The sequence below is a fragment of the Apostichopus japonicus genome, chromosome 13 (genome assembly GCF_037975245.1).
Source record: "Apostichopus japonicus isolate 1M-3 chromosome 13, ASM3797524v1, whole genome shotgun sequence".
Lineage (NCBI taxonomy): Eukaryota > Metazoa > Echinodermata > Holothuroidea > Aspidochirotida > Stichopodidae > Apostichopus > Apostichopus japonicus.
The window spans coordinates 1,041,062-1,068,276 of NC_092573.1; the positions used below are offsets into that span (position 1 = coordinate 1,041,062).

Here is a 27,215-nt window from a genome sequence, read left to right on the forward strand (position 1 = left end):
ATGGAGCTGCTACCGTGCCACGTACGTGGAGCTGTACCATGTGGCTTAGCTCCATATTATGGTACAAACTAGTATGTGTCAATTTCAACTATCAATATCTCAAGAACGCAATATGACTAAACATGCTTGCAACTTTCATCAAGATGCTTGTATATTATATTTTCATTAATAAACCAGGGAAATAAAAGGTGGCCATGGTTACGTTCCGGGTTCAGAAGAAGAGCAATTATAAAGAAATCGCAACCATTGCAGCCCGGGCTGACACGGTGTAGGCCTATTTTAGCTTTCTGATTTTGATTGTCCATAAATACTGAGTCTAATTGAATGATAAAATGGATAAAGTCAGAATATACTTGGAAAGAACTTTTGCAGACCGTTCAGTGCACTGTACTTCAATAAATTCTTAACACATTAAATAAAACTGGAGCACAAGTATAGTATGATAAGTAAAATGTCAATCCTTGCTCGAATGCGTGTTCTAATTCGTACCCGACTGAATGTAAAGATCCCCGACAGCCACATTTTAAAGGGTGTGAAGACTAGCGCAAAAAGAAACGTCTGATACCGGTAATTAGACCTAGTTTCGAATGAGGTGTAACAGAAGTGTTAGACACCACCATCGATCCCAGAAAATACACACAGAGCTTGCTAACGTCGGTAATTAGACACTAGTGTACTGTCAGTACATACAGCTGCGGTCAGTACCCACAGCACAGTGTACTAACGATACAGCGATGGATATCTCAGGTCCAGCTAAAGATAACAAGGTATCACGTTTCATTACTGGCATTTTGTAGCGACACGAACAAAACGTCACTTGCAACTTATTTCAGATGGCCGCATGGGGTTTGGGGCGAGGCTTCAATGTCTTTAAAGCCCGACTAGCTGACGATGTAGGTGGGCAATTTCCCCGCTTCTCCCTCCTCCCCTCTCAGTTGCGTACGCCATTGTACTCGGGTTCATGTAGGATATTCTTGGTACATTCTGTGGCTGTTGATGCCAGGAAAGGTGAAACCCCCTTTGCTGTGGGACTTATGACAAGGGGGACAAGCCTGATCGAGCTGCCAGTGCGAAGCACAGCTCCTGTGGGTTAGCAAAAAATGATAAAAAGGCAGCTAGACTACCATATGGGTATAAAGTAAGAGTAAAGTTGACAAGCAAATACTTCTGCAGATTGACAGCGAAAACAAAAATAGATTACTAGAGCCAGCCAGAGGAAGGGGAAATATGACTTCACTGGGGGCTACCCCAGCGGTACTTAGCCATAAAAAATTAAAAAATTAAAGTCCTTTCTCGGCGGCTGGGCTGTACAACGCTCTGTGGTGGGAACCAAAACAATACCTGGATAAATGCACCAAGAAGTGCCTGCGTAGCCAGTTCGTGGGTCGAAGGCAGGAAAACAAAGTTTCCCAGACAGGAGAAACTGAAGTATCGTAAGGCAGGCTATCTTCAAGTTGATGTACTCAAGGCTGGACTCAGATCAGGAATGGAATCATGCATCGCGTAAGCTGCGGATTGCGGGAAAATTGTGCGCATGCCGTTGCAACACATCTAACGAACCACACCAAGAAAGTATTGATCTGTGCCATTATTGCGCACACGTAGGGTAAGGTGTTTGAACCAAACGACTCAAATTTGTCAAATTCCCGAAGTTGTTAGGTTAAGTGTATTATTTACTCCTTACTACGGCATTCATGTTGATGTTTGCCTAACGCTAGGCAAACTCAGGTTAACGTTAGGCTACAATTTCCATACTTGTACTGTGGTAGTGGTACCACCGAGTACTAGTTATGCGAATTTGTTATCGCTTTTCGGTCACAATCTCAGCAAATTGAGAAGACATTAACATATCCCTGCGATGATAGAAACAAACGGTACGGTTATACTTTCTGAAAAGTACAAGTCATATATTTAGTTGGGAATATTTTGAGAGGGTTGCAAGTTAACGGCCAAAGATAGTACAACTTTCCTGAGGTTTCTTATGCACAGTATGTTGGGTATCGTCAGAACAGGAGGGATACACATATTAATGGTATTAGTGGGGAATTTTACTGTATGTTAGGGATGATATTGTAAGTGTTTAGAAGTATCAGTTGCAAGGTTCTTTGTCAATTCTGTCTGGTGAGAGTTGTCCACAGGCAACTCCAAGAGGTCCAGTGGTGTTATTACTATTGGTGTTCTTTACCCATCTCCTAACACGGTGAAGATAACGATGGCTTGTTCTTTGAACCAATCAGAAATGCTGCTAAAGGTGATGTTGTTATAATAGGCGATCTTAATTTTCCTGGCAAATTGGATATATGGTTCCAGGTAGGAAGGGTAATAACTTTCTAGATGTTGTGCAAGATTGCTTTTTACATCAGCATGTTACTTTCTCTACTAGGGGGAGGTAACATCCTGGATCTTGTCTTGAGTTCTGATCCAAGTCATGTTGTTGATTTGATGGGTCTAGGAAAACTAGGAACTAGCGATCATGATATACTAGCTTTTGATGTTGTTTGCAAGGTCATAAATTCTGTTGGCAGGAAACGGTCCCTGATTTTTGTGATCAGATATATACAGTGGCAATTGAAACTTTACTATTTAAATGGTATCCAGTCAAAACATCCCTTTACCAAAACGTCCCCGCTTTTTTAAGTCCAAAACGTCCCCGCTTTTTACCAAAACGTCCCCGCAGTCAAATCGTCCCTGTGAGTCAAAACGTCCCCGCTTTTATAATCAGTTGGAATGCAAGTGTGGATGTTTTCAGTTCAAATCAAAGAGTAAGGATAAGTATAGTTTAGGTTGAAAACACAGTTTTTAGCAGATATATATATTGTATAGTATACGCATCCAAATTCTTTTTTAATTCCTCTTGTATAATATTTTTTGTTTTCCTTAATTCATTAATTCACTGAAAAACATATAGCGTATACCTTTTTCATACCAAATATAATTAAACGATATAGTCCCTTATGATTTATTTAGCGCCTGTAATCCAACTTGCATGCCGATAACTTAGCCAAATTATAACTTAAAATTAATATATATTCACAACTATGAATGAATGTGATAGACGGGGACCTTTTGACTTACAGGGACGTTTTGACCAACGGAGACGTTTTGACCAACGGGGACGTTTTGACCAAAAGCGGGGACGTTTTGGTAAAGGGACGTTTTGGTAAAGGGATGTTTTGACTGGTAAGCATTTAAATTATACGGATTGGATTAATTTGTTTAGAGACATGAGTGCTTCTCAAGTTCTCAGTCTTGGATCTGTTGAGCTAAATGATGAGTTAAGGTCATATGGAAAATCATGTTCCCTGGAAGAAGAATTGTCGTAATAGCAGCATGCCTTCCTGGATGAATAAGAAAGTTAGATGTGAAATTAGGCAAAAGTGTTGAATGTGGAAGTTGTTTAGGAGGACTAATTTTGAATCCCTTTTGGCCAGGCTCAAAATTCATCAGTTGAAGGAAGTACTTGGGTTGTAGGGTTGTAAATGAGTGGAATGGTTTGCCTGAGAAAGTTGTACTTGCAAGTAGTGTGAATGGGTTAAGAAATGCTTTGGATGAGCACTTTTTAGCATTGTAATCGGGTCTGATTTATTGTGGCTTCAGTTTTTATCCTCTCCCATAGGGTCCTTGATTGGGAATTGAGTGTCCCTCCTGATCATATTTTTCTATTAAACTAAACTAAGCTGCTGCTAACTTAGCAGCGGACTGTAAATCGTTCCTTTTTTGTTGGCCCACGCATGTGGAATGGCCTACCTGTTAGCATTAGGAGTTCTCGTTCTTTGTCCATTTTCAAGAAAGGTTTGAAAACTTATCTATATTCTAAGATTTAGGTTTCTTTTTGTAAAGCGATATGGTCTTGATGTAGCAGCGCTATATAAGTGTCTAATATGTATGTAACTGGTGAGCACATGCTTAAGAATATATGCCAAACAGCCCATTGCTGAAATATTACAAACGTTACCAAGAAACTGCCCAGTATTGGTATCTCGTTGTTGTTACATATGTGTAATTTACTTCACATTCAGTCCCAGTGAACAATTCCCAAACCAAAATGAATGAAAATTAGGAAATAATGTTAATTCTAGTGAACTACTTTTTCAAAGTGTTGGTGTTACCGTGGTGACATTTAGAAGTGCATGCTTTGAGTTTCCTCCTTTCTACTGTTTGAGTCGTCCGTGCTGCATTAATTATCAAACAAAGAAATTTAGCTCATCTCTCTGATTTCTTATTCCTCAATTACTACATTTAACACTTTTGTAGAAAATTTAGGAAAAACTTAGGCCTTCATTGATATTACTAGGCAACAGTTAGTACTAACATGAAGAAAGCTAATCATGACAGTCAAGTAGTTGTTACAAATCTTCTTATTATTAAGCAGTTGTTAACACAGGTTTGTTACTTATTGTAAGCATTAAACATTTTGTTTGAGATCTCATGTACTACAAAATGAATATCAGGAAAATGAGATAGCAACAAATACATGTTCATGTTTCATTCTCTCCATGTAGAGTTAACACCTTTTTATATTGCTGTTTGTATCTTTGAACAGAGCCGCAATCCAGTTACTAAACATCATATTTAGGAAAGATGGGGACTCCTTTGAATGTAGAAGGCTTTCGTCACAAGCTTGCCAACATGAACAGCACCCAAGACAGTGTTCAGACTATGGCCTTTTGGGTAGCACATCACAGAAATCATTCCAAACAAATTGTTGAAGTTTGGATTCAGTCCCTCAGAGATGGTAAGGAGATACGTTCATTATTGTATATGAATTGTTTTCTTCTTCTTGTCTTGTTGTTGCAACTATGGATTATTTTGGAACATTTGCCATGGACAGTGCAGTCTGAAATTAACGATATTCCATCAATAACTATGAATGGGACTTCTCAAACAACGAACCTCACTGCTGTATAACAAGCTATCATTTGTGTTATGAGGAGATGCCCTCAGGAGAATGCCAATTATAGTGGATTGACAGTCTATTGAACTGTAGATTAAAACAAGAGCATCCATTAATTACCTGTTATATCTGAATGCCGCCGCTATTTTAGGAAGATTTTTATCTAACATGCGCCAATATTTTGAGCCCTCATTCACAAAGAAATTTTTGGGGGATACATGCTACAAAGGAAATATTTAGATATTTATATCCCTGGTACTTTATTACTATGATCATTTAATCATGTGTTATAATTCAATCTTTTCTTTTTGGTACATATTCTGCAAGTAAGGAATTGTGTAGTAGTGAAGGAAATAGCTCAACTCTGTGAACTTCTGATGGGTAATCACTAATTGGTAGTTACGCTGTCACTCATGTCTCATGTTGTTTTTCTTGATGGTTCATTTTCTTACTATATTTCAGCGAGTAAGGAATCGCACAGACTCACCTTGATGTACCTTGCCAACGATGTAATACAAAACAGTAGAAGAAAGGGAGTTGCAGCTTTCAAGGAAGCATTTGCCACTGTACTGGAGGAAGCAGCAACTCTGTGCAGGTGACCTATTGTAATCAAGGATATATATACTATTAGCCTTGATAAAAGATATTAACAAAAAGTACAAAGGGATGAAAAGACAAAGTGTGACAGAGAAGAAAACGAATTATTTGTGTGTTTCCAACAATAATCAACCCAAATGGTTATTAAAATGGATGAAAATAAAACTTTTGGAGGGGAGTTTGGCAAATAGCTGGTGCAATTCTTCCAGTTAAGTGTAATACAAACCTCAAAGATGGTGCGATTCTGTGCTGTATATTTTGCCTGCAGCTGAATGTTAAATGCCACAATTTTTCAATGTAATCCAAACCAGTATTTTAGCAGTAGCATTGGATGTGACTTTTACGCACAAAACTAATTCTGTTCTGTTGTGGCCTGTTAAACTGCCACTGCTATCAGTCACGTTTTTTTTTCCATAACACTTTTCAAGTTTTCAGAAATGCCCCTTTAAAAGACTGGTTTATCACTTAAAGTGACTGGACTATTTAGTTTAAAATACATACTGTACCATAAGGTCAGTTCATCAGATGCAAGACAAAACTTAATGAGGAAAACATAAACACTTTTATGGCCTCAAATGACATTAACAATGCTTTAAAAAAAATTTCCAGGACAAATAGTGTCGTATGTCATTCAAGCATACCCTGTCGTCATCATGAAGTTAATAGTGCGTGTTTTGGTGAAGTTATAGATAAACATTAAGATTACAGCCTGCACTGAGTTGCCGTGGTAATCATTAATTTAGCCTCAACGCCTGAGCATTCCAGAGATTTAACAATATAAGTTGAATATCTTAAAAATGGGGGGGGGGGGGAAGATATGTCAATTTACAATGCAGTATTAAAAATGCATATTTTTTGTGATGTAAGTTTCATTTTTAATGTGTATTGCTTGCCTTCTTTTTATCTTTGAAAAAAATATATAAATGTTTAATAATGGTACATCCTCAAATAAGCCAACCTGTATAATAGGAGAATTTTCTAGTCATTTTCTTTACGATCTTTGACAACAGCTGCTTTTCATGTATCAGTTTATAACTACTGTTACTTCAGGTTAGGTTTAGGTTTCTCTGGTCAACAACAAAGTTTTTTTTTTCCTTTGCAGAAGATGTAAAGCTGTTTCCCATTGCATTTCATTCTCATGTAGAGTAACGATGCTGTTGCTTTACCATTTGTTGATAGTTGTGATATAAAGAAATGAAACTGTTTCTATTTCTTTCCCTCTCTCTCTCTTCTTCTCTTTCTATTTTCCAAAGACACGAATCAATCAGGAAGAACGTTCTCAGAATAATCACAATCTGGGAGGAGAGAAGTATTTTTGACGACGACTTTTGCGAGAGGCTTCAAGCAGCCACGGGTAGGTCCAATTAATTTACAGTCAACTATCTCAAACGATGAATCCTTGGATCATAGAGGTGCTGGGTTCAATAGACTAGATTTATATCTCTTCAACTCTCCGATGTTACCTTTCACTGACGAATGGTTGTCTTCTCGTTTCAGTTTCAACCCGCAGTGCCAAACCCAAAGTGGATGCCCAGTTCCTTGCGTCCTTTAACCCTGGAGATGTTCCCGGTGCAATCGAAAACCTCGCTCAGTTTGAAGGCGAGGTGGAACTGAAGAGAAACCAGCTGAACAACCTAAATGTAGATGTAGCCAGCATGGAATCAATTTCAAAGCTGAAAGGTCAATATTTTCACAGATGTATATTTTTGTTTTTTTATTCTTCTGATGGAGTTTTACCTTCATCAGGGAGGAGGGGAAAGACAGGAGGGAGAGGCTGGGAATAGTTTGATCTATAATTGATTAATCTGTTAGTCCTTCTCTTTGTTTGATTGCACTCCATGTTGCAAAAAGGAATGTCTTTTGTTTCATTTGTTTGAGTTTTCTAATTCTCTCCCTCAAATCTTGGAAGCCTAGCCCAAAATCCCAAATCTCGCCATCTCATATCGACAGATCGAGCGGGTGGGAAGAGATTTTCTGAACAGTTTGAAGATGGAGCCAACAAACTGGAGGAATATGTCATTTCTCTGAGGAAAGAAGTAGACATGAGGAGAGAAGTTGTCTCTCTCTTAAAGAAAAGTGAAATATTCTACGATGCCCAGCACAGCGAGGCAAAGATTGTGACCAACGTAAGTTCCCAAAACAGCTACAGGGTTTGGACTCAACTTTAGTGGTCGATAGCTCATATATCTCGTAAATCACAAATGCCTTCTTGAATTATCATCTTCACATGTCACTCTCCATTTTGACCAGAAGTTTCTTTTACCCTTTCAAACTTTGTTTATCATTTCCTCATAAATCATTTTTTCCCATAAATCCATTTGTAGAAAACTGATGACCAAACACGGGCAACTGTTTTAGTTTGAGTCGTGATGTTTTTATTTTTGAGAATATCTCTTGTATATTTTCCCACTACATTAAGGCATACAAAAATTTCAGTACCAGAGTGGGAATTTTGAAGAAACGGTTAGAGGAATACAAGAAACACCTCCCTGATAAAGAGATGAGCCCACTTCCTTCTCCATCCATAGATGCTCCATCTCCTGGTGAGTAATCGAGGCATCATCAAAGCTGATAAATTCCACTTCAGGGGGAGGGGGAGAGGGGTTCTGTAGTGGAGTACATTTTTCCATATTCATATTCATACTCAGGACTTTGTATTTTAACACGCCAACGTACTGGGAGAAATCAAATTTAATGTACTAGTACTCATACTCAGGACCTGGTACTCATACTTTGGGTTTTCTTGTCCTCGTGTTTGTACTCAAGACTTTGTGCTCACACTACAAGTTTGGATTGTGGGGTATCCAATAATGTGTAAATATTGCATGGATTGGTTTGATTGTTTCCAAGGACCAGCTCAAAATACAGCATTAAAACAGGTTGACCAATTGAACAGTAACTTGTGCACTGGCTTTCTTAGAAGTACCAATAATGAGTACCAACAGAAGTGCCAATAATGAGTACCAACAGAAGTACCAATAATGAGTGCCAACAAAAGTACCAAACAGTATCCAGTATAATTGAGTACTGTATGCCATTCCTATTCCTTTGAGTCCTAGACGTGTAGGCTTTCTTCATCTGACAGTGCATTAATCGGAGATAGTCATGTTATATAGGTTTGCATCCCTGCAAGGTTTCTGACCCCTTTGACCCTCTCCTTCAACAGGTGCTACGCCCCCAGATGACCCTGCAATGGACAAGGTGGATGTCGAGGACATGGAGGTCTCGGATGAGGAAGGTGGAGTACAGCGTGGATCAATAATGGGTCAGTGTGGTAGCAGTTAGATTTTAGGCAAGATTCTGGTGTCAGTGTTGTTGTTGTTCTCTATGGGTAAATTAAGATGCAATTTAAGTAGAAAGACAAAATGCACTCATCTTGCATCACTAACTTGAGTGTTATGCTCATGAAACACATTTTAGTCTACAGCATACTGTGATAATTTATGAGCAATTATCCTCATCGTAAGCTAAGGCTCCTGAATCAACTGATTTTTCTTTCCATTCACACAGCCGTGTCCACTGTGACCCACAAGAAGACAACTTCCAAATCAATACGAGTAACACCGCTCCGTGAGCAAAAATCAGGGAATTTGGAACAGTTGGCAAATTTCACAGGTAAAGATAAACCTTATGCCTTTCTACGAGTTTGCCATCTCTTATCTATTAATGTGCTGGTCAGGATGTCAGAGAGTAGCTTGTCACAGAACCATGTGATAACTATACTTTAAAACAGTTAGGGCAACTTTTTTATACAAAGAAAGAATTGAGAGAATGCATGATTACTTTAGTAAATGCTGTGTATAAATGAACTGGAAACTGTGATAGAGTAAACAAATTCAGACTAGAAGCAAATGAAGTGAACCCCCCACCCCACCTCTCCAAAAAATACCACAAGAAAAGAACCCTTGAAAAGAGCTTTTTAAGTGTTGTTAGCATTGGCAAAACTTGTTTTACAGCACTAGTTGCATATTCCCTTAAGCAACGTTTTTGTCTTCTTTATCGTCGTAGGTGCCTCTTTCTTGACTGGTGGTCTTAGCTTCAAAGGTTCAGCAACAAACACACCCAGTCCTTCTCATTCTAATACCTCGGCACCATCTCCAGAAAACTCACCAAGTGACCTTAACCTAACATCGCAAGAGACTACAGAGGCCAAATACGACCCAGAGTTAGAAGCAGCTCCAACAGTACCCGAGGTGAATCGACAGGTGACAACAGAGATGTCCTTCTATGGTTCACAAGTGACGCACAGCCCCATCGTACCCTACGGCGACGACGAAGAGAGGGAACCGTCAAAGGGAGAGTCGCCAGATGAAAGCAGCGGCACCCCACTCCGAGACGAGATGCAGACTGCAAGCAGTATGCAGAAGGTAGTAGAGGAAGCCACCACAAATCCCATCGAGTTCTTATCTAAGATAATCAACCGTTCCAAGACCTCCACTGCCAACCAGAGCGGCCCATCAAAATCGTTCATATCCAGTCTCAGTATGCTCACTCAGTCAGTGCAATCTGCTATACAAAAGGAAAACAGCACAGCGTCCGGTGAGAGCCATGAAGACCACAAGTCCACCCGTCAGAGTAACCGCCTGTCTCGCGACGTAGCCGCTGAACAAAAACCGGCGGTCCCTGCCTCGAGTGCGTCGCAACCGTTTGGTTTGGGTCAGTTCTTAGCTAACTTGAACACTAGTAATGCAGAGGAGGAGGAGGAGGATGAGGAATCTGGAGAGAACAGTCCTGAAAGGGACATGCCTGCCTCTTTGAGTGGTGACGTATCAAATTATGAACCCTCTCAGATTCACGGACAGATTCCAGCAGGGGTTGCTACGGATAATGTTGTGAATGCAGAAGCTAATGAAAGAATCCATCTCACACCAGTGCTGAGCGCAGCAGTGACCATGCCACAGGCACCTTCAGTTATCAGTACTCCTTTAGTGCCACCCATACCACCTCCAGTGCCCCCTCCAGCACCTCCTCCAGAGGAACCGTCTGTTTTGCTTCCTGATCTGCCGCCAGGTCCACCGCCAGGACCTCCTCCAGGGCCACCTCCCCCTGATGCTAGAAGAGGTCCTCAAAGAGGTTTTGAAGATAGGGGAAATCAGAGGTATGAACCTGCATCGGAGGCTCAAGGCCATAGTGTCATCATGTATGAGATGGCCCCGGATGATGAAGACATAAAGCCAGCATTTAGTGAGCAGTACGAGCCTTATCAACCAGAAGCACCCCCCACTACCCCATTCTCAACCAGTCAGGACCCCTCCTTTACAACACCGGAGTACACAAATTCTTTTAGCAGTGCAACCATGCAGACCATGTACAATAGTAACGTCAATGACAATCAGTTCATGCCGGAGCCCTTGGTACGTATGTCCGAGCCTGTGTACTCTATGGCTAACCCTGTTCAGCCGGAACCACTGATGATGTCCGAGCCAGTCACCCATCCTGGCAGAGATATGAACTTTAACCCACGGGTGATTAATGTCAGCGACATTCCAGCAGAGGAGCCGCCATACGGTCAGATGGTGCCGCCCGCCGCCCTTCTGGTACCTCCACGACCACGGCTACCTGCACAGCCACCAGAGGTAACCTCCCCGATATCAGTCATTGGCTCTGATCCCTTGACGCAGTATCCATACCCACCACCTCCACCAATGGTGGCAGAGCCCGCCAGGCCCCTGGCTTCCCCACCCATGGGTATGGAGCCATCTGTACCTGTGGCCTCAATTCCAGTGCTCGGATCTAACAGTTACTCACCCCGAGGGGACGCCGCGGTGAATAGACCGGGTAATACGTGGTCCCCGGAGCCCAGGGACAGTTACGAACCAGAGGAAAGATCCTTCAGAGGAGAACAACCGGCCTTTGATTACAATGACCGAGAGCGTGAGCCAATGAGCAGGAACTATGGAAGAGAACCCTATCATCAGGAGAACAGATACCAAGAGAACCGACCGTACAGGCTGCCGCCTCCCATCAGACCAAACAGGTACACCAATTGGCGCAATGATTTTCCCAGGAGGAACTTCCCTCCGCACAGACCTTTTAATAATTACAGGTGATCTGGTCTTTTCTCAACACTGGTAATACCCTTTCATGACAGAAACTAATGATAGGAATTGGTGAAACTATTAACTCATGGTTTCCTAACGTGCGATGTTTTCACAATTTAATGTTTGATACGTACGGGACCATCGAGTTTGGCGACGCAGCAAGACACGTCGGGGCCTTCCGTAAATTCCGAGAAAGATACCCTTTTGAGCAACAAACCTAAACGAGGCTTTTTTTCATTTTCGGTTAAAAAATTGCTGAACTAGGTAGTGAAACTCAGAGACCACTTTTTCATCTCCTACAAAGGACTGCAAGATTCGGTTGGAAAAGTAGCTATGTCCTTCACACTGGACGTTTTTACCATTGTCAGGGGATTTCATTGCTGGATGGTTTTCCATCGAAAGAGAATATATGGATAGTGTTTGTGGAATTTATAAAAAAAAAAGGGGGGTGTGTTAAAATTAACATTTATACTTCAACACCAGGGTCAAAATCATGAAGTTTGCATTCATGTTACAAACTTTTAAGGACATTTTGATCATTCATTAACGACAACACTAACCGTGAACTTTTAACCAAATTTTAAGAAAGCAAAGATAGTACTTCATGGTAGAATGGTAATTTGAACCATTTACCTCAGGAATACTACTAGTCCTGCAATTGGTTTGACTGCCTATCTCTGTTTAATGGTATCGTTGCTAGGGGTGATGGTCAGAGGTCACATCACATACATATAGTACGTACGTACTCTGGAACCATATCACAGTTTGACTAGATATGACCCAGAAAGTGTCGGGTGATATATTTCCCAAAAAATTGGGGATTTTAAGTTCAAAAGTATCAAGAACAAAAATTCATACATTGACTAGAACATTCTAAAAAATGATTAATGGCTTGTATCAAGATTCCTTTGCATAGACAGAAAATAGTTCATAAATTCATCATTAATTCCCCAATTGCAGCAACTGTTCTATTTTTGATGTGGCGTTGATAATTTTCTATTTAATTTTTCAAGTTCAAAAGAAAATTTTCATGCATGTGTTTTGTTTGTTATAATACTTTGATCTAGAATGAAACATTGTCTAGCCTTGCAATTATCAAGGTCATAACACATAAAATGTAAGAAATATAATTTGGAGACCCTGAAATGATAATTTCTGGTAGTTATGTCTGGTTGTTAGTAATTTTCAACTCATTGATTGACCTTGGACTATATTTATATCATTGCCTGTTGCGATCAGTAAATATTACATTCTCCTGATCCAAACATGCCATTTTCCTGCAGCTGTCATATAGTAAAACCTGACACCTTCAATCAGGCAAAGAGAGTTTGTGCTAGTTTACCCTTGTATATTTTGAGTTGTTTCTCAAAGAGAAACTTTTTGTTTTTTATTTTATTTTGGAAGTTTTTTTATAGAATTTGGTTGTTTTTGATGGAGTGTATTCCATGGAATATTAACCAACTTGCAATGCACGTTAGTGCAGTGGAGAAAGCAACGGGCAAATGGCTATGTACCACCAGTGACAAATGGTATCTGGCAGGGTCAAAGGGCAGATGTAAAAATATATTTGTAAATTTATCAACAATAATAATGAGCTACAGTAGTGCCAAAGCCTGGAAGTATATCAATGTCAATTTGTTCTCTTTCTTTTAAAATCTTTTTTTGTTATATTCTAACATGTTCAGCGATGTGCAGAGGATAACAAAGGTGGGGGCATAAGGTGTGCTGTACGGGTGGGGCAAATCTTCCCCAACTGAGGTAGGGGTTTGAACCTTTATGAACGGGTGTGGGCTGATTTACACATTGACGAAGGAGGGATGTGTCAATGGGGTGGTTGATTTGTCTGTGGGTTGGTTGAATGCGAATGCAGGGAGAGGGGGAGGGGGGTGGTGTGGGTGTTCTCGCCCAGAAAAATTAAGATGTCAAGCATTGCTTTCTGAGGCATAGTTAGACTAAGATCTAAAAGTAGGGTTGTGCAAATAAATACTGAAACTTCCCCTCCCCTACCCCTTCCGTAAAACTATGCAGGGACACGTCCCCCGCCCAACCCTCCCTCCTCTCTCTTTGCGCACGCCATCGTACATAATCGCATGTTATTATCTTGAAGCTTATTCGCCCTTCGAAAGTCAGTTTCCTCTTGTAACCAGACAGATGCGAGTAGGACAACAAGTGTCATGCTGTGACCTCAGAAATGCGTAAAATACGGGAGATGTTTACTTCAATAGCGGCTTAAAAAAAAAAATGAAACAGCAATCGGGTGAAACTAGTATAGCAATCGTACTCATTTATTTCATGATAAATATTACTTCTTTTTGCGGGTAATTTGACTGAACAGTATTCTGACACCTCCCCTCCCACCCCCCCCCCTCCCTTCTCCACCACATCAAACCTACGTCGACGCGCATATAGCCACGTTGCAACATTGAGAATATATAGGTACAGCAGATTATCTTTGGAACACAAAAGTCCAGTCAGCCTTCGTACCGACGATGCACTCTCAATCACATCAGCATTCATAATTAAGGACAACATTTTGTCAGCTAAATCATGTCTCATTCTATCTTAAGCCGCCCTGCGATTTACAAACTCTGCCTCAGCAGAAAAGTGATAAAAAAGATGTCCACGCAACTCCATACTGACTGCGGCGTCCACCTTCACCTTTGCTTCCAAGTTCGATTTAAGTCTTCAATAGTTTGTGGTTGTACTTGACCTTTCGTTTCCGGGAGAACAAGAATCGCAAATCCAGCCAAAAGTGATAAAATTCCAAAAATCACCATTGGTACCTTTGGGTACGAATCCTCCTGCGAGTAACAAAGATAATTAAGTATAAGAAGTTGAGTGTTGAATTAATATTTTCGCCATAGTAGATACCTGGCGATTTTTATCTGTAGCGTTTTATGCACGACATTATTGATATCCACAAGTCGATCTAGGGATGGGACCCCTTCCCTTCTGATTTGACGTTTCTAAAATAACCTACAAGTATCATATAATTTTAATTAGTTATAAGATACTCAATGGACAGATGTCTATGATAGCAAGATTCGCGCGCGTGGATTCCATAAACTTAAGCAAAGCCATGCCCCGCTATTTTGGTAGTATCCCAAAAGTTCCATAACTTCCACCATTTTTAATTGCCGACTGTAGCCTAACACAAACAAAACAGTAAACAATCATGACACCAATTCGCACACGATCTAACAGTGCGTTTCAGGCAGTGGTAGTCTAAGGTGCGTTTATATTGTGATTGTCCGTGCCATGGTCAATTTAACATTTCAGTATACCTTCTAATACACCAGTCGCGTTATGCATTCAAGGTGTCAGTCCATCGTTATATTCTATAGCTTTTGAGAGATATTCGATAAAGTTACATAATCTTTCATCTGCTCTGTTATAGGCTACGCTATTCCTGCTTAATATCCAGGGGCGTCAAAGAGCTCCTTTACACCTATAACACATTTCTTCTGGGCCCCTCATTAAATATGGGTCCGGGTTATGCCCGCTAGATACCCATCCCGGGACCCGGTGGTCAGAGTGGGACATCCCGGGACCCATTCGTCAGGCATTGCAATATATACCAAAGTAACACTATACGTTGATACTACCCGTTAGAGAGTCTAATCCTCTTAACACGGCGAACCTTATACAAGTCAATGGTTTATCAATCGTGACAAAGTTTGTTATAGCAACGATTAGATGCGCGCCTCAGACCCGCTATGAAATCGACTTACCAGAAGAATCATGAGTGGGGCTATGATTCCACCAATACGGGACGAGAAAGACAGAACTCCTATCCCAACATTTCTGGAAGAGAAAAAAAAATCATAGCAGTATATTAAATTGGTTGACTAAGAATATAGTATGTAGAGCAATTATCCAAAACTGCTCTGTCGCAGACCTAATCACATGGTCACGACACGTGATAAATGTCATGATTCTCAAGTTCTCTTTTCGTTACATTAACGTGATGTTATAATGTATTAGTTGAATGTCATTACAAATTTTGCAATCTAGTGAAATCCCTTCCACCCCCCCCCCCCGCTAGCCTCTCCGTCGTTTAATTGTAGATAGTGTTCCATACAAATACCAGTGATGTAGTTCTTGTCATAAAAAATGTCGGGCTATTGAAACGCTTTTTATTTTCTGGTTTCTTTTACGGCCGATAATTTAATGAGTTACGAAGTTTTGTCAAATTACTTCGTCACGTTAGGAAACACGATTAACTCTGTCTCCAATGAGTTTGCGGCAGTGTGTTTCTGGTTCCAATAGTTCTTAGTGTATACTTTTAATCTTTTTGGTCGGATCTATCTCTTTTGTCTCTCTTCATTTTCACCGAAAAGTCTTCTTAACTTTCAATCGATTAGTTTCTTCATCACACTGAGTAAGTAGTTCAAGTTAGAAACCACATCGACGTCCATTTAATCAACTATGCATATATACGTTTGAATCAAACTTGGCCTCAAATCTGAACTATTCATACCGTCTGCCTAACTAAACCCGTCAACAATTGAGGTGGAACAATAGGAAGATTAGGTTTAGATGTAAACAAAGTACCCCAATGAGGGCTGGGTGAAAGTCGTACAAAACGGTAAACCCTTATTGTGATTGAAATGGGTTTGGTCAAACATTACCAAGAGGAGAATGCCAAGATCTGCAGGCTCAGTAAGTTCATTAGCTCTGCATCGAGCACTCGGTTAAGTCAGGATTATTTTGTGTACAATCACTGTAGTCAGTTTTAGCTGAATCTGTATCTGCAATGGTGCTTTTTGTGTCTTACTGATCTAGAACCTAGCCCAGGACTAAAAATCTTGACAAATATTTCATAAAGGAGAAGAGACTACGTTTCGCTGTACAACATGGCAGCTGAGGAGAACACTCTTGTTGTGGAGCCCAAACGTAAAAGTGTTCAGAGCAAACGACCACACTACCAACGACATTTAAAACTTCCGGACACATATTCCAAACTGATTGCCATGGCGATAAAAGATTCGAAAAGCAAAATGGTTACTCTGCATGAAATACAAGCGTATTTGAAAGAAAGGTACTCTTGTTTTAACGGAACCTACGTGGGATGGAAAAATAGCTTACGTCATAACTTGTCGGCAAATCCTGCGTTCGTTAAGGTATTACGCGATGGTGATAAACCTAAAGGGAAGGATAATTATTGGACAATCGATGAAAGTGTCAAACTTGATAGAAACGAAGAGAAGACAACGAACGACAAGAAAACCGAGACGAAAGTGAAACAAGAGCAAGGAATAGAGAAGACTGCCAAATCAGACTCTTGCAAACCTAAAGTAAAGAAAAGTCATAATTTATCGTTTTCTATTGATAACCTATTGAAGCCATCTCCAAGAAAACGAAAGGAAGTGTATACTAGTTCAAATGTAGCAGTCAGCATTCCCGCCAAACGTACGTGTCACCGATTGCAGCTGCGACAAACGTCTTCGCCTTATGGTAATGTTTGGTTACGACGATCGACAGAGCTTTGTAAATATGAATATTGCAACGCGGTTGACGAGAGATTACCAGTATGCTATAGCGAACGATTTCGCATCGAAGAGCTCAGGAGTAGTAGATTATCCCATTTCGGATTGAGTAGACGTCAATCCATGTTCGTAGCTTGTGAACTCGAAGGATGTGAATTAAATCACCAGGACGATTTTATTGAATGCGAACTGGATAATTGTAAAGTGTGTAAACCAGGTTTCAATATGAAGACGGATCAAAGAAATGAAATGTACAAGATGAAACCCGCAATTCAACGCATTCCTCGCCATGTCGAAGAATACGAGTTGTCATGCAGCGAGCGCAATTTGACTTCCAGTGAAGCGCATTTAGATTTTTCTGCGTATGAAATAGACCCAGGTCGCTTGGAGAATTTGAGAGAAACATTGGAAGTGCAGGCATGTGGAGGTGTGAAGGCTGGACGAATAAGGGAGGAGGACTAACACCATAAAGAAGTAAGTGTAGATATATACTGTAAGAGTGTATATTATGTAAGCTGACTATATAGTCAAGTGAAGCTCATTTGCATAACGAAAGTAATTAGACGGCCGTATATGTCAATGTTATTTCTGTTATTTGTAAGTTGATTATATTTGCAGTAGCAACTGTACTTGTTTGTAGTTTGGAGGGAATTTGATTGCCGAATCTGGAGTGAGACATTCCTTCAATATATGTACTACATGTATGTTTACTACTTTTCGCCTCGCTTCGCAGGCAGATAAGCATAGACTAGCCACCCCTTAACGCCAAAATACGCCCGTTACATTAACATCTTGTATTGATACAACCAATGTCAATGGCGGTGGAAAATGGCTGAAACTTGAGATAGAATGGCTGGCATTTGAGTTGAAATACCACAAAATCAGGGGCGGCGGATGATTTTTTCAGGAGGGTCAGTGGGACATGTGACTTTGATTTACCTTCGGGATGGGGAGGGGTATCGTAAAATTACTCGAAGACGTTCCCCCAAATGATTCCTTTGTGCATTCCGTCCTACATAGATCTGTAAATATGACTAATTATGCTATAAAATATTTTATTGTGTTTCGAATCTTTGCCAGTATATCTTCACATGTCTCGAATATGTCATCTAATGAGTGTCGATAAACTTATGTACTTAACACAATTTACTTATTATGTCAGGTTATAATAAGACGGTAACGACGGCAAATTATTTAGAATAAGATCAATAATCGTCTTCTCGGCTGATTAGTGATGTTAACAATATCAGTATGATCGTAGATAAACTATATGCAGCGGTCCTTTGATGTATTCAGGTCGATGATTGTTACTTGCAGTTTTAAGTGGCAGATCCGCCTCATGTATATAGTAGGCTTGTATGGTAGGCTTGTATGGTAGGCTTGTATGGGGGGGGGGAGTTTGATCTCCTGAGTCCAAGTAATTTCTGCGTACGTTTTATGAATACATTTGCCTTCTCATGTGACAATACAAAAATGTTAATATTTAGTTTATTTATTGATTTATTTACTCTTTGCAGATATACTACTGATGTTACTTGTGTTGTACCAGCTGCCAAGACAAATTTTGAAGGGATTTCAACGGAAAACATAACATTCAACCAACTCAACATAAGTGTGCAGAGCAGTAGAAAATATTATCACGTGATAACCGTTGTCTGCAGCCTGCACAGATGTATATGGGGAAGGGAAAGGCTGGGGAAGGGGTGAGGGTGGGGGAAGGAGGAAGGGGGCATGATGGACAGGTAAAGAGCCGATACGAATCAAAATGCCTTTCTTTAAAAGGAATAAGCCGTCTTTTATTTGTAATGTTATACAATGCTATTAATAAGTTTAAGAATCAAAGAACCAAGGTGTGATGGGTTTGATTGAACAGTATATTATGAATTTGATATTAATATTATTTAATTCATGAATTCACACAACTCGAATGAATCAACTGATTTACTTAACTACAAAGGATTTGAAATATCATTATTTAAATATTATTATTAAAGTGTTACCTTGAGCCAATCTCTTGCAGGAACTTTTTGGGACGGGGTGGGATGGGGTTGTGGGCGAGATACTACACACCTTGATTTTACAACCACATTCATAACTTATCATTCCTCAATGTTATAATGGATGTGAAGTTTGTGATCCATATAATGACTGATGATTTAGTGATTGAAGTGTAATTGCTATCAGTCATTTCTTTCTCAGGGACTTGGGGTGGAGGGGGGGGGGTAGTGATACTATACGCCTTCCTTTTACAATCGACCATACAAGGATAACCCGTTCTGACATGGTTTTGTTACGTAATAAAACATTTTGTTGAAAACTTTGTGATCCACAAAGTGTCTGGATTTATGTTGGTTCGTTTTTTTAGTCCTCTATGTTGTCTCATTTTTTTTATAGAAAATGTAAAGATTCAAGAAATTTTTGTAATATAAATGTTTAAATAAAAGAAAATTCTTTTGCTTCTCATTTGATAAAGTCTCTGCTTCCATTTTACTTATTGCTCCATGAAGTGACTTCTTCTTCTGAATTGAAATTGTGGCTTTGTTTTCAATTCCAAGTTTCTGCCATATCTTTAAAGTTCTCTCATTCATTGTCGAGATTTCTCGAAATTCTCCAGAAATCTGCAAAACCTATTAAAGGGAGGGGGGGGGGGGGAGAAACATACCACTGATCCCACTTTTCAGAATGAGGAGGAAGCTTCCCATTCCCTTCGCTAATTCACCATTGTTTATAGAGTCAACTTTGAAGTCTTCATAAACTACCGAAATTGTTTACCAACTCTCTCACTCGTTTCCATTGCCCCATCCCCCTCCCCTCCCCCATTTCATTACTCCCATCATGTTCTATGAAAATTCCAGAAATTCATATAATGACAAGTCTTTCGATGCCCAACTGCTATGTCGTCGATGGATGTAATGTGGGTGTATATAAGATGGTTTGGATCAGTGGCGGGGGAGGGGGGTGCAAGGAATTAAGGGAGTTGCTTGGGTTGGGATATGTGTTTAGTTATGCATAATCCTGTTTATAAGGCCAACGTTGACTATTTATGATATTAACTTGTTGTAAGTCTACCCATTGCCATATGAAGTGATTTTCTTTCTTTCCTTCGTTTATTTTTCATTACTTTTATATATATATATATATATATATATATAAATATATATACGACATATAGCTCCCCCAACCCTCCGTCTCCGTGCCCCTCCCCTCGTCAATACCAGGCACATATGTTCATATCATCAAACTCACCTTACAACGGTAGGGAAGAGTTCTGAGGCGTAAAGAAAGACAATGGCGTAAGAGGCTGCAATGGCGAATTTACCGGTCATAGCTGTGGTGATAATTAAAGGCGTCAAATCCTTCCCTTGACCTGCAAAAGTATAAATGAAATAATACATAAATAATAACTGAAAAAAAGTATATATATATATATACATATATTGAACACAGTCACTACAAATTCAAACGGGCAATACTCACTCGAAGTTTGGGGTATGAAAACTGTCACTGCGCATGCGAGACCAGCTAAAACGTGAAAAAAACACACAGGGATTTTCCTTCCAAACCTGAGAAGGAAATAAAGAAAGCGAAAAGTCATCCTTAATAAATCTTATTTCATAATAATATTTACTCACAAAAACATTTTTGTCTTATGAATAACATTCAAATTTAGGTCATTTTGTTATTTAAAAACTGAAAAAAAACATACCGGGTATATGATGGGGAATTAAGTATCCAAAGTTCTTTCCTTATACTTGAACGAACAACACCTTTTTTTATGCACACCACTAATGTTCTAACAACACGAGGTCATATATGCCGTGTAAAACGCTGCTATAAACAAAATCGAGTTATTGTAAATGTAAAACTTATTCAAACTTTACGGGGAACGAGAGTAGCAGTTTACAACCACAATCCACTGTAGCTACATAGACCACATTAATCCAGCTAACTAAATGTTAATATATATATATATATATATATATATATATATATATATATATATATATATATATATATATATATTATATTATATGATAATAAAGACTTATAACGATAACGGTGACACTCTTACCATGAGACAACAAATACAGCTAAGACGTAGGATGGTATCTCCACGGCACCACTTAGAAAGAAATTAAGGTAAGGATCTCCCGCCAAGCTACCAGTATTTAGAGATAACCCGTAATAAATGACGGCATTCACACACCTGTTGGAGGATTGATTGTTTACATGATTATATTAGTTACAAAATATGAAAAATAACCCCAAGATATTGGCAGAATCGAACGTGTTGTATAAAGAGAAAGTCGTCGGGTGGAGGTAACGAACGTTGACAAAATGTACAGTGTAGTGGTCAAGTTCGTCTTAGTAACAATACATACTATAGGCACTTGATATATATGTGAGTGAATTGTGGGTAAGTTTGATAGAACTGATATTACAATTATATGAAACGCTACAAAGCAGTCCAGGTGAAACTCTAGTTTCGGCCGATGAAAGAAAAAACATTCTAAGTTTGTTTATAGGTCCAAATAAATTATTTCATATAGACTATCACTTGAACTGACAATAAGTTTAATTTAATAATTCTCTCAAAGACACAAGTATGCTATAGAAATAACGTTTTCAACCAGACATAGAAATTCGGAATGCATGATGTAATATTTAAATCAGTATGACCAATTTAGCATATCAATATAGCAATTTCAGGGTCATTCTTCGTGGCTCTCTTTAACTGTTTATACGCGTATAAACCTTGCCAGGTCAACAATAGGCTATTCACTTACCATACAAACATCATCACCACAGTTATCTTCAAAATTAATCGCGATTTAAAGAGATCAAGAATTGTGGCGGATTTTTCTTTCGTAGCAGTTGCTATGGAAACATCATCGCTTTTGCTACTGTTTTCTACTTCTCCTCCTTTTTCTTTACCATCAGTCCCATCATACTTATGATTTGAGCTCAGCTGTACAGAATCGGCCTCTTTGCCATTAAATCTAGCTATTTTAGCTAATACATTATTGGCCTTCCGGTATTTACCGACGGATAACAGCCATCTTGGAGATTCTGGTATGAACCTTAAATACAAAGATATTCGACATCACAGTTTGATCATCAATGTATGATTTAATCACAATTTTTTAAGTAACATTTCCCTTTTCATTTTTCACCTAATTATAAAGGAAATAAATAGAACTTGATACAAACAGTACGGTAGTAAATTAATGAGTATTAAAGTATAATGACAACCAAACGAAACGTTAAAGACGGGTGGTGTTAAAAACTTAATTTTGGGCCAAAAAAAGAGGATTAATCTGTCACTGAAAATGATGATTTTCAAATTTACTTTTTTAAAAGATGATGACGTTGTCAAGGATCAAACGACGACCGATTGATCACGTGGCACAGTTACCACCACGCGGTCAGAGGTTACAACATTGTTGTGACAATGTGTGTATTTAAACTGAAGACAAATTAGATTATTGGAGACATTTAATAATACATCATTGTATTACAGTCTTCATCAGCTGTTTTTGATTGTGAGCAGAAAAAAGTTACTATGAAAGCTACCTAAGGTAACGATGTCACCAAAATGTCTAAAAAGGTTTTACGTCCTACTAGAACGAGAGGGGTCGTGCATGCAGCGCTTTAACAATGCCAATATTTAATTTCTTTAATGACTACACCAACAAAAACATAGACAGCGATTTGCAAAAATATGAAGTAGGTATTGGGTTGTATCATACCACCAAAGAGGTAAGGCGAGCAGGAGTGGTAGGGTTATGGCTAACTGGAGGTATCGCCAGTCCTGTATCAGCCAAGCCAAGAGGGGCAGCGACATAATCCCCAGTGCCCAGAAGTTTGTCAATAAGATACCGGCATAGGCCCGTCGACGAGGGGTGAACAACTCCGTTACCATTACGTAGGAAGTTATGTCATAACCCTATAAAGTACGAGAGAGCGAAATACATGCAAAGATGTAGTCATGTGGATCCTCTGTAGTGGGAATGAGTAATGTCCAGCTTTTGCCTCTTCCCTACATGATATGTGAATATACAATAAAAGTAGAATGGTAGCACCCAGTTACTCCGGCATCACTTGAACTAGCTGTCTTTGTCTCATATATAAGGACGATGACGAGTAAAATAGTTTTATGAAGCAAATCCACAAGTTGCGATGACTCAGGTAAGATTATTTTAAATCATATACGTCATTTACAGATACTGTATGGCTATGACAGATACTGTACGACTATGGCAGATACTGTATGGCTATGGCATACACTGTATGGCTATGACAGATACTGTACGGCTATGAAAGATACTGTATGGTTATGGTTTATACTGTATGGCTATGGCATATACTGTACGACTATGACATACACTTTACGCTATGACAGATACTGTATGGCTATGACCGATACTGTATGGCCATGACAGTTACTGTAAGACTGTAACAGATACTGTGTGGCTATGACAGACACTGTATAGCTATGGCAGATACTGTATGGCTATGACATACACTGCATGGCTATGGCAGATACTGCATGGCTATGAAAGATACTGTACGACTATGACATACACTTTACGCTATGACAGATACTGTATGGCTATGACCGATACTGTATGGCTATGACAGTTACTGTAAGACTGTAACAGATACTGTGTGGCTATGGCAGATACTGTATGGCTATGAAAGATAATGTATGGCTATGGCAGATACTGTAGGACTATGACAGTTACTGTAAGACTGTAACATATACTGCATGGCTATTACAGATACTGCATGGCTATGAAAGATACTGTACGACTATGACATACACTTTACGCTATGACAGATACTGTATGGCTATGACCGATACTGTATGGCTATGACAGTTACTGTAAGACTGTAACAGATACTGTGTGGCTATGACAGACACTGTATAGCTATGGCAGATACTGTATGGCTATGACATACACTGCATGGCTATGACAGATACTGTATGGCTATGAAAGATAATGTATGGCTATGACAGATACTGTAGGACTATGACAGTTACTGTAAGACTGTAACAGATACTGTGTGGCTATGACAGACACTGTATAGCTATGGCAGATACTGTATGGCTATGACATACACTGTATGGCTATGACAGATACTGTACGGCTATGAAAGATAATGTATGGCTATGGCAGATACTGTAGGACTGTAGCATATACTGCATGTCTATGCCAGATACTGTATGGCTACGGCATATCTGTACGACTATGAAAGATACTGTATGGCTATGAAATATATATACTGTTCGTCTATGACAGACACTTTACGATATGACAGATAATGTATGGCTATAACCGATACTGTATGGCTGTGGCAGATACTGTATGACTATGACCGATACTGTATGGTTATGATAGATACTGTAATTGATTTAAATCTTTTAGACCCACCATTAGGGGTATTATTTTCGTACAAGTATCCTAGTGACGTCACACATGAATATTTAGAGGACATTCAAATGACGTCCTCTCATAATTATTTCATAAATCACACTGAAGACATAGGCAAATTTCTTTATATTTGACATTTGTTTCAAGGTTGTTGAGCAATGCAGTTTAGTACATGATTTGTTTTATTTCATGCAACAGGGAATTCCCATAAACGTTTACCTGTTCGAGGACTCCCACGAAGAACCGAACGACTGTAAAGAAGACTATACTCGGTGAGAAGACCACAACTGTACCAACGACAACTTGAAGAGCGAGCGACACGAAGAGGATAGGCTTCCTCCCGAATCGATCAGATAACTGACCGAAAAGGATTGATCCAACCATGACTCCAGCCATGAAAACCGATTGAGAAATCTCCACAAGATTTGATTGGTCGCAAACTAGATCCCACTATAACGAACATTTTAGAATAAGATGAATGTGCATGGGATGGGTAGATGGATGGGTTAGGGGAGGAGCCCAGATATGGGTTGGGGTTGAACAGGGAAGGGAAGATTAGGTAGACATTACCCAAACTAGAGAGAGTTTTAGCCCCTTCTTCCACATTGCACCAATTTTGAACTATACGTAAATGTGTAATTATACTTAGTTTCCGTTTTGTTACAAATTATCAAGAAATGTAGTTTGGTATATAAATAAACTTAAATTTGTGATTTAAAAACTACATTGTGTTTCCCTTTTACTATACACATCATCAAAAATTGTATTCATTACCTCGTTGACAATGGTATCGCCGTAAGGTTCTTTCGAGTACTCCCACTGGTCACATTCTTTAGTTCGGTTCGATTCGGTTCCATCCTGCACATAGACGGTACAACTGTCATACTCCAGCTGTCCCATGTCAGGATCGACCATGTGGGGTATACTGTCCTCTAATGAACCTCCTTCTGGGATCTTACAGTGGTGCTCGGGTACCGCTCCTAAGAAGCTGATTGCGAGCATATGCCATGACCCTGGTACTTGACCAATTAGAGATATCAACAGGTAAACGATTGTTTGGTATCGTCCAAAATCTCCCAACTGTCTCAGAGCCTCGTCTAGTTCCATTTTGATGTAAGAAGAGACTGGGAAACAACGAAGGTATAGCATTAAGGGTATGTATACATTGGATACAAGTGACATACGGGAGATATATACAGGTACAGCCTGATTTAAGTTATGTTTTGTTTTCTCTCTGAAATTGACATTTTCAATTAACATCAACTTGTACCTTGAAATGACTGGTGCTATGTATCGTGAATGATTGAGGCATTGCATCGTAAAAAAAGAAGAAAGAAATCCGCGGTGTGTCCCTTGTATACTAAACGGTAATGTAATTTATAGAAATGTGGCATTTAGTGGCAGCAAATACCTCGCAGGAATGATATGCATTATATGAACGTGGTTGACACCGTCCTTCACCTTCGGATCACACACGAACCCATAGTAGGCCTATACACACATCAGTCATCCTTGGTTGCGTCAGTATTCGAGCCACTCAAAGACGCAAAGATAGTTCTGTCATGATAGGCCCACACCGCACATTATTACTTGACGACATTTGAATTCATTACTGTACAATTGGTACGATGGGGGTGAGGGAGGGGGAGTAAATAATTGGTACGGTCCCAAAAATATGACAAAACGTTGTAAATTTTGTTAGGTTTCGCGTCTAATTCAGTAGGTAGACTATCATCAGTTACATGTGTACGTTACTAGTACCAGGTTATGCAAATAGATCTACTATTGACATTGTTTCTATGCTAATGAGTACACGACAGACAAAATCTCACCTCAATAGAAAGTGGTATGCGGCTATATACGCTGCCGTCTCTTTCGGCAGAAATGAAAGGATTACAAATAATTCCCGGCATCCTTCTTCGAACGTGAGTCCATTCAGCCTACATATAGAGCCTATACTTCGTTAGCATGGTGGTTGTGTAACATCTATCAAGGTTTGCTGTTAATTTCTGACTTGTTAGTATTAAAAGGACACTATATACCTTGCCGCGTATCTCCTTTAGTTTGCCAACTGTATCTTACATCAACAAACGGCTTGTTTAAAAGGTAAAACAAACGAAAGAGATTATAGTGGGTACTAAACTGTCCTCAACCTTTGGAACGTTTGACGGGTGCCCAGAATAGTCAAGAAAAAACAGGTAAATGTTGAACAAATCATGATATCATATTAAACCCCTTTCTCTGTTTTAATGCAGTTTTTGTGTCCGAGTGAAAGAGATCCTGCTTGGGACATAATGCCCCGCGCAACATCCAAATATGTTTCAAGTTCGTTAGTTTAGTCTATCGGTTTCGAGAGTCTTTCTTCATTGAATTTTCTTCATGAAAGAGCTACGAAATAGTTGGTTAAAGCTGAGGAGGCTTCTTTCTAATTTATCCTAATGTATCATCATTCGGGGAGGGGGGGGGGCCAGGGGGAGGTAGGAAGGCAACTGTCTGGGCCCCTTGCCAAAGAAGCCCCCTCTACACAAGAATATCAAAATTAGTTTCTTTTAGTGATTTTCTTTTTAATTTTTAATGTCTTCAACTAAACAGTTACTGGGAGCTTTGCTAGCATGTATTGAAATGTATTTACTTCAAATATATAACTCATTTAAACTTAATTACTATGTTTAAAAACACGCCAGTTCCAATTACATGCAAGCGAGTGACTTCTATGTGTAAATTTGGTCATTTGCCGTGTACTTTAATTTCTGTGTAT

At 39.4% G+C, this 27,215-nt stretch overlaps 3 protein-coding genes across 4 annotated transcripts; 2 read left to right on the forward strand and 1 right to left on the reverse strand.

The window, feature by feature from the left end:
• Positions 1-1,453: 1,453 nt before the first annotated feature.
• Positions 1,454-13,156, forward strand: LOC139978423 (uncharacterized). Of its 2 annotated transcripts, XM_071988638.1 has the most exons (11): positions 1,470-1,606; positions 3,078-3,180; positions 4,544-4,735; positions 5,357-5,489; positions 6,745-6,845; positions 6,989-7,171; positions 7,442-7,617; positions 7,911-8,034; positions 8,658-8,756; positions 9,002-9,106; positions 9,500-13,156. In XM_071988638.1, the coding sequence occupies exons 3-11, from the start codon at positions 4,582-4,584 to the stop codon at positions 11,539-11,541; spliced, it is 3,117 nt and encodes a 1,038-aa protein (XP_071844739.1). In that variant the 5' UTR covers positions 1,470-1,606; positions 3,078-3,180; positions 4,544-4,581; the 3' UTR covers positions 11,542-13,156. The 2 variants fall into 2 exon arrangements, with proteins under 2 accessions (XP_071844738.1, XP_071844739.1); XM_071988637.1 differs by lacking the exon at positions 3,078-3,180 and having other exon boundaries at positions 1,454-1,606.
• Positions 11,952-26,597, reverse strand: LOC139978425 (organic cation transporter protein-like). The gene is made up of 10 exons (XM_071988642.1): positions 26,290-26,597; positions 25,232-25,581; positions 24,677-24,907; positions 22,772-22,968; positions 21,809-22,102; positions 21,094-21,228; positions 20,499-20,584; positions 20,268-20,388; positions 15,264-15,336; positions 11,952-14,333 (listed from the first exon to the last, which is right to left on the reverse strand). Exons 2-10 carry the CDS (start codon positions 25,562-25,564, stop codon positions 14,187-14,189), a joined length of 1,617 nt encoding a protein of 538 aa, XP_071844743.1. The 5' UTR covers positions 25,565-25,581; positions 26,290-26,597; the 3' UTR covers positions 11,952-14,186.
• On the forward strand, positions 16,167-19,471 carry LOC139978426 (uncharacterized). Its single transcript, XM_071988643.1, has 2 exons — positions 16,167-17,495; positions 18,539-19,471. Exon 1 carries the CDS (start codon positions 16,389-16,391, stop codon positions 17,481-17,483), a length of 1,095 nt encoding a protein of 364 aa, XP_071844744.1. The 5' UTR covers positions 16,167-16,388; the 3' UTR covers positions 17,484-17,495; positions 18,539-19,471.
• Positions 26,598-27,215: the final 618 nt, after the last annotated feature.

Excerpts from the sequence above, each read along its gene's own strand:
- LOC139978425 (XM_071988642.1), bottom strand. The coding sequence starts at position 25,564 with ATGGAACTAGACGAGGCTCTGAGACAGTTGGGAGATTTTGGACGATAC. Across the intron at positions 20,585-21,093 it reads GCTGTATTTGTTGTCTCATG|GTTTGGAAGGAAAATCCCTG; the intron begins GTAAGAGTGTCA and ends TTTCCTTCTCAG. Across the intron at positions 20,389-20,498 it reads TTTCATACCCCAAACTTCGA|GTCAAGGGAAGGATTTGACG; the intron begins GTGAGTATTGCC and ends ATACTTTTGCAG.
- LOC139978423 (XM_071988637.1), top strand. The coding sequence starts at position 4,582 with ATGGGGACTCCTTTGAATGTAGAAGGCTTTCGTCACAAGCTTGCCAAC. Across the intron at positions 6,846-6,988 it reads GAGGCTTCAAGCAGCCACGG|TTTCAACCCGCAGTGCCAAA; the intron begins GTAGGTCCAATT and ends TTCTCGTTTCAG. Across the intron at positions 7,618-7,910 it reads AGGCAAAGATTGTGACCAAC|GCATACAAAAATTTCAGTAC; the intron begins GTAAGTTCCCAA and ends CACTACATTAAG.
- LOC139978426 (XM_071988643.1), top strand. The coding sequence starts at position 16,389 with ATGGCAGCTGAGGAGAACACTCTTGTTGTGGAGCCCAAACGTAAAAGT.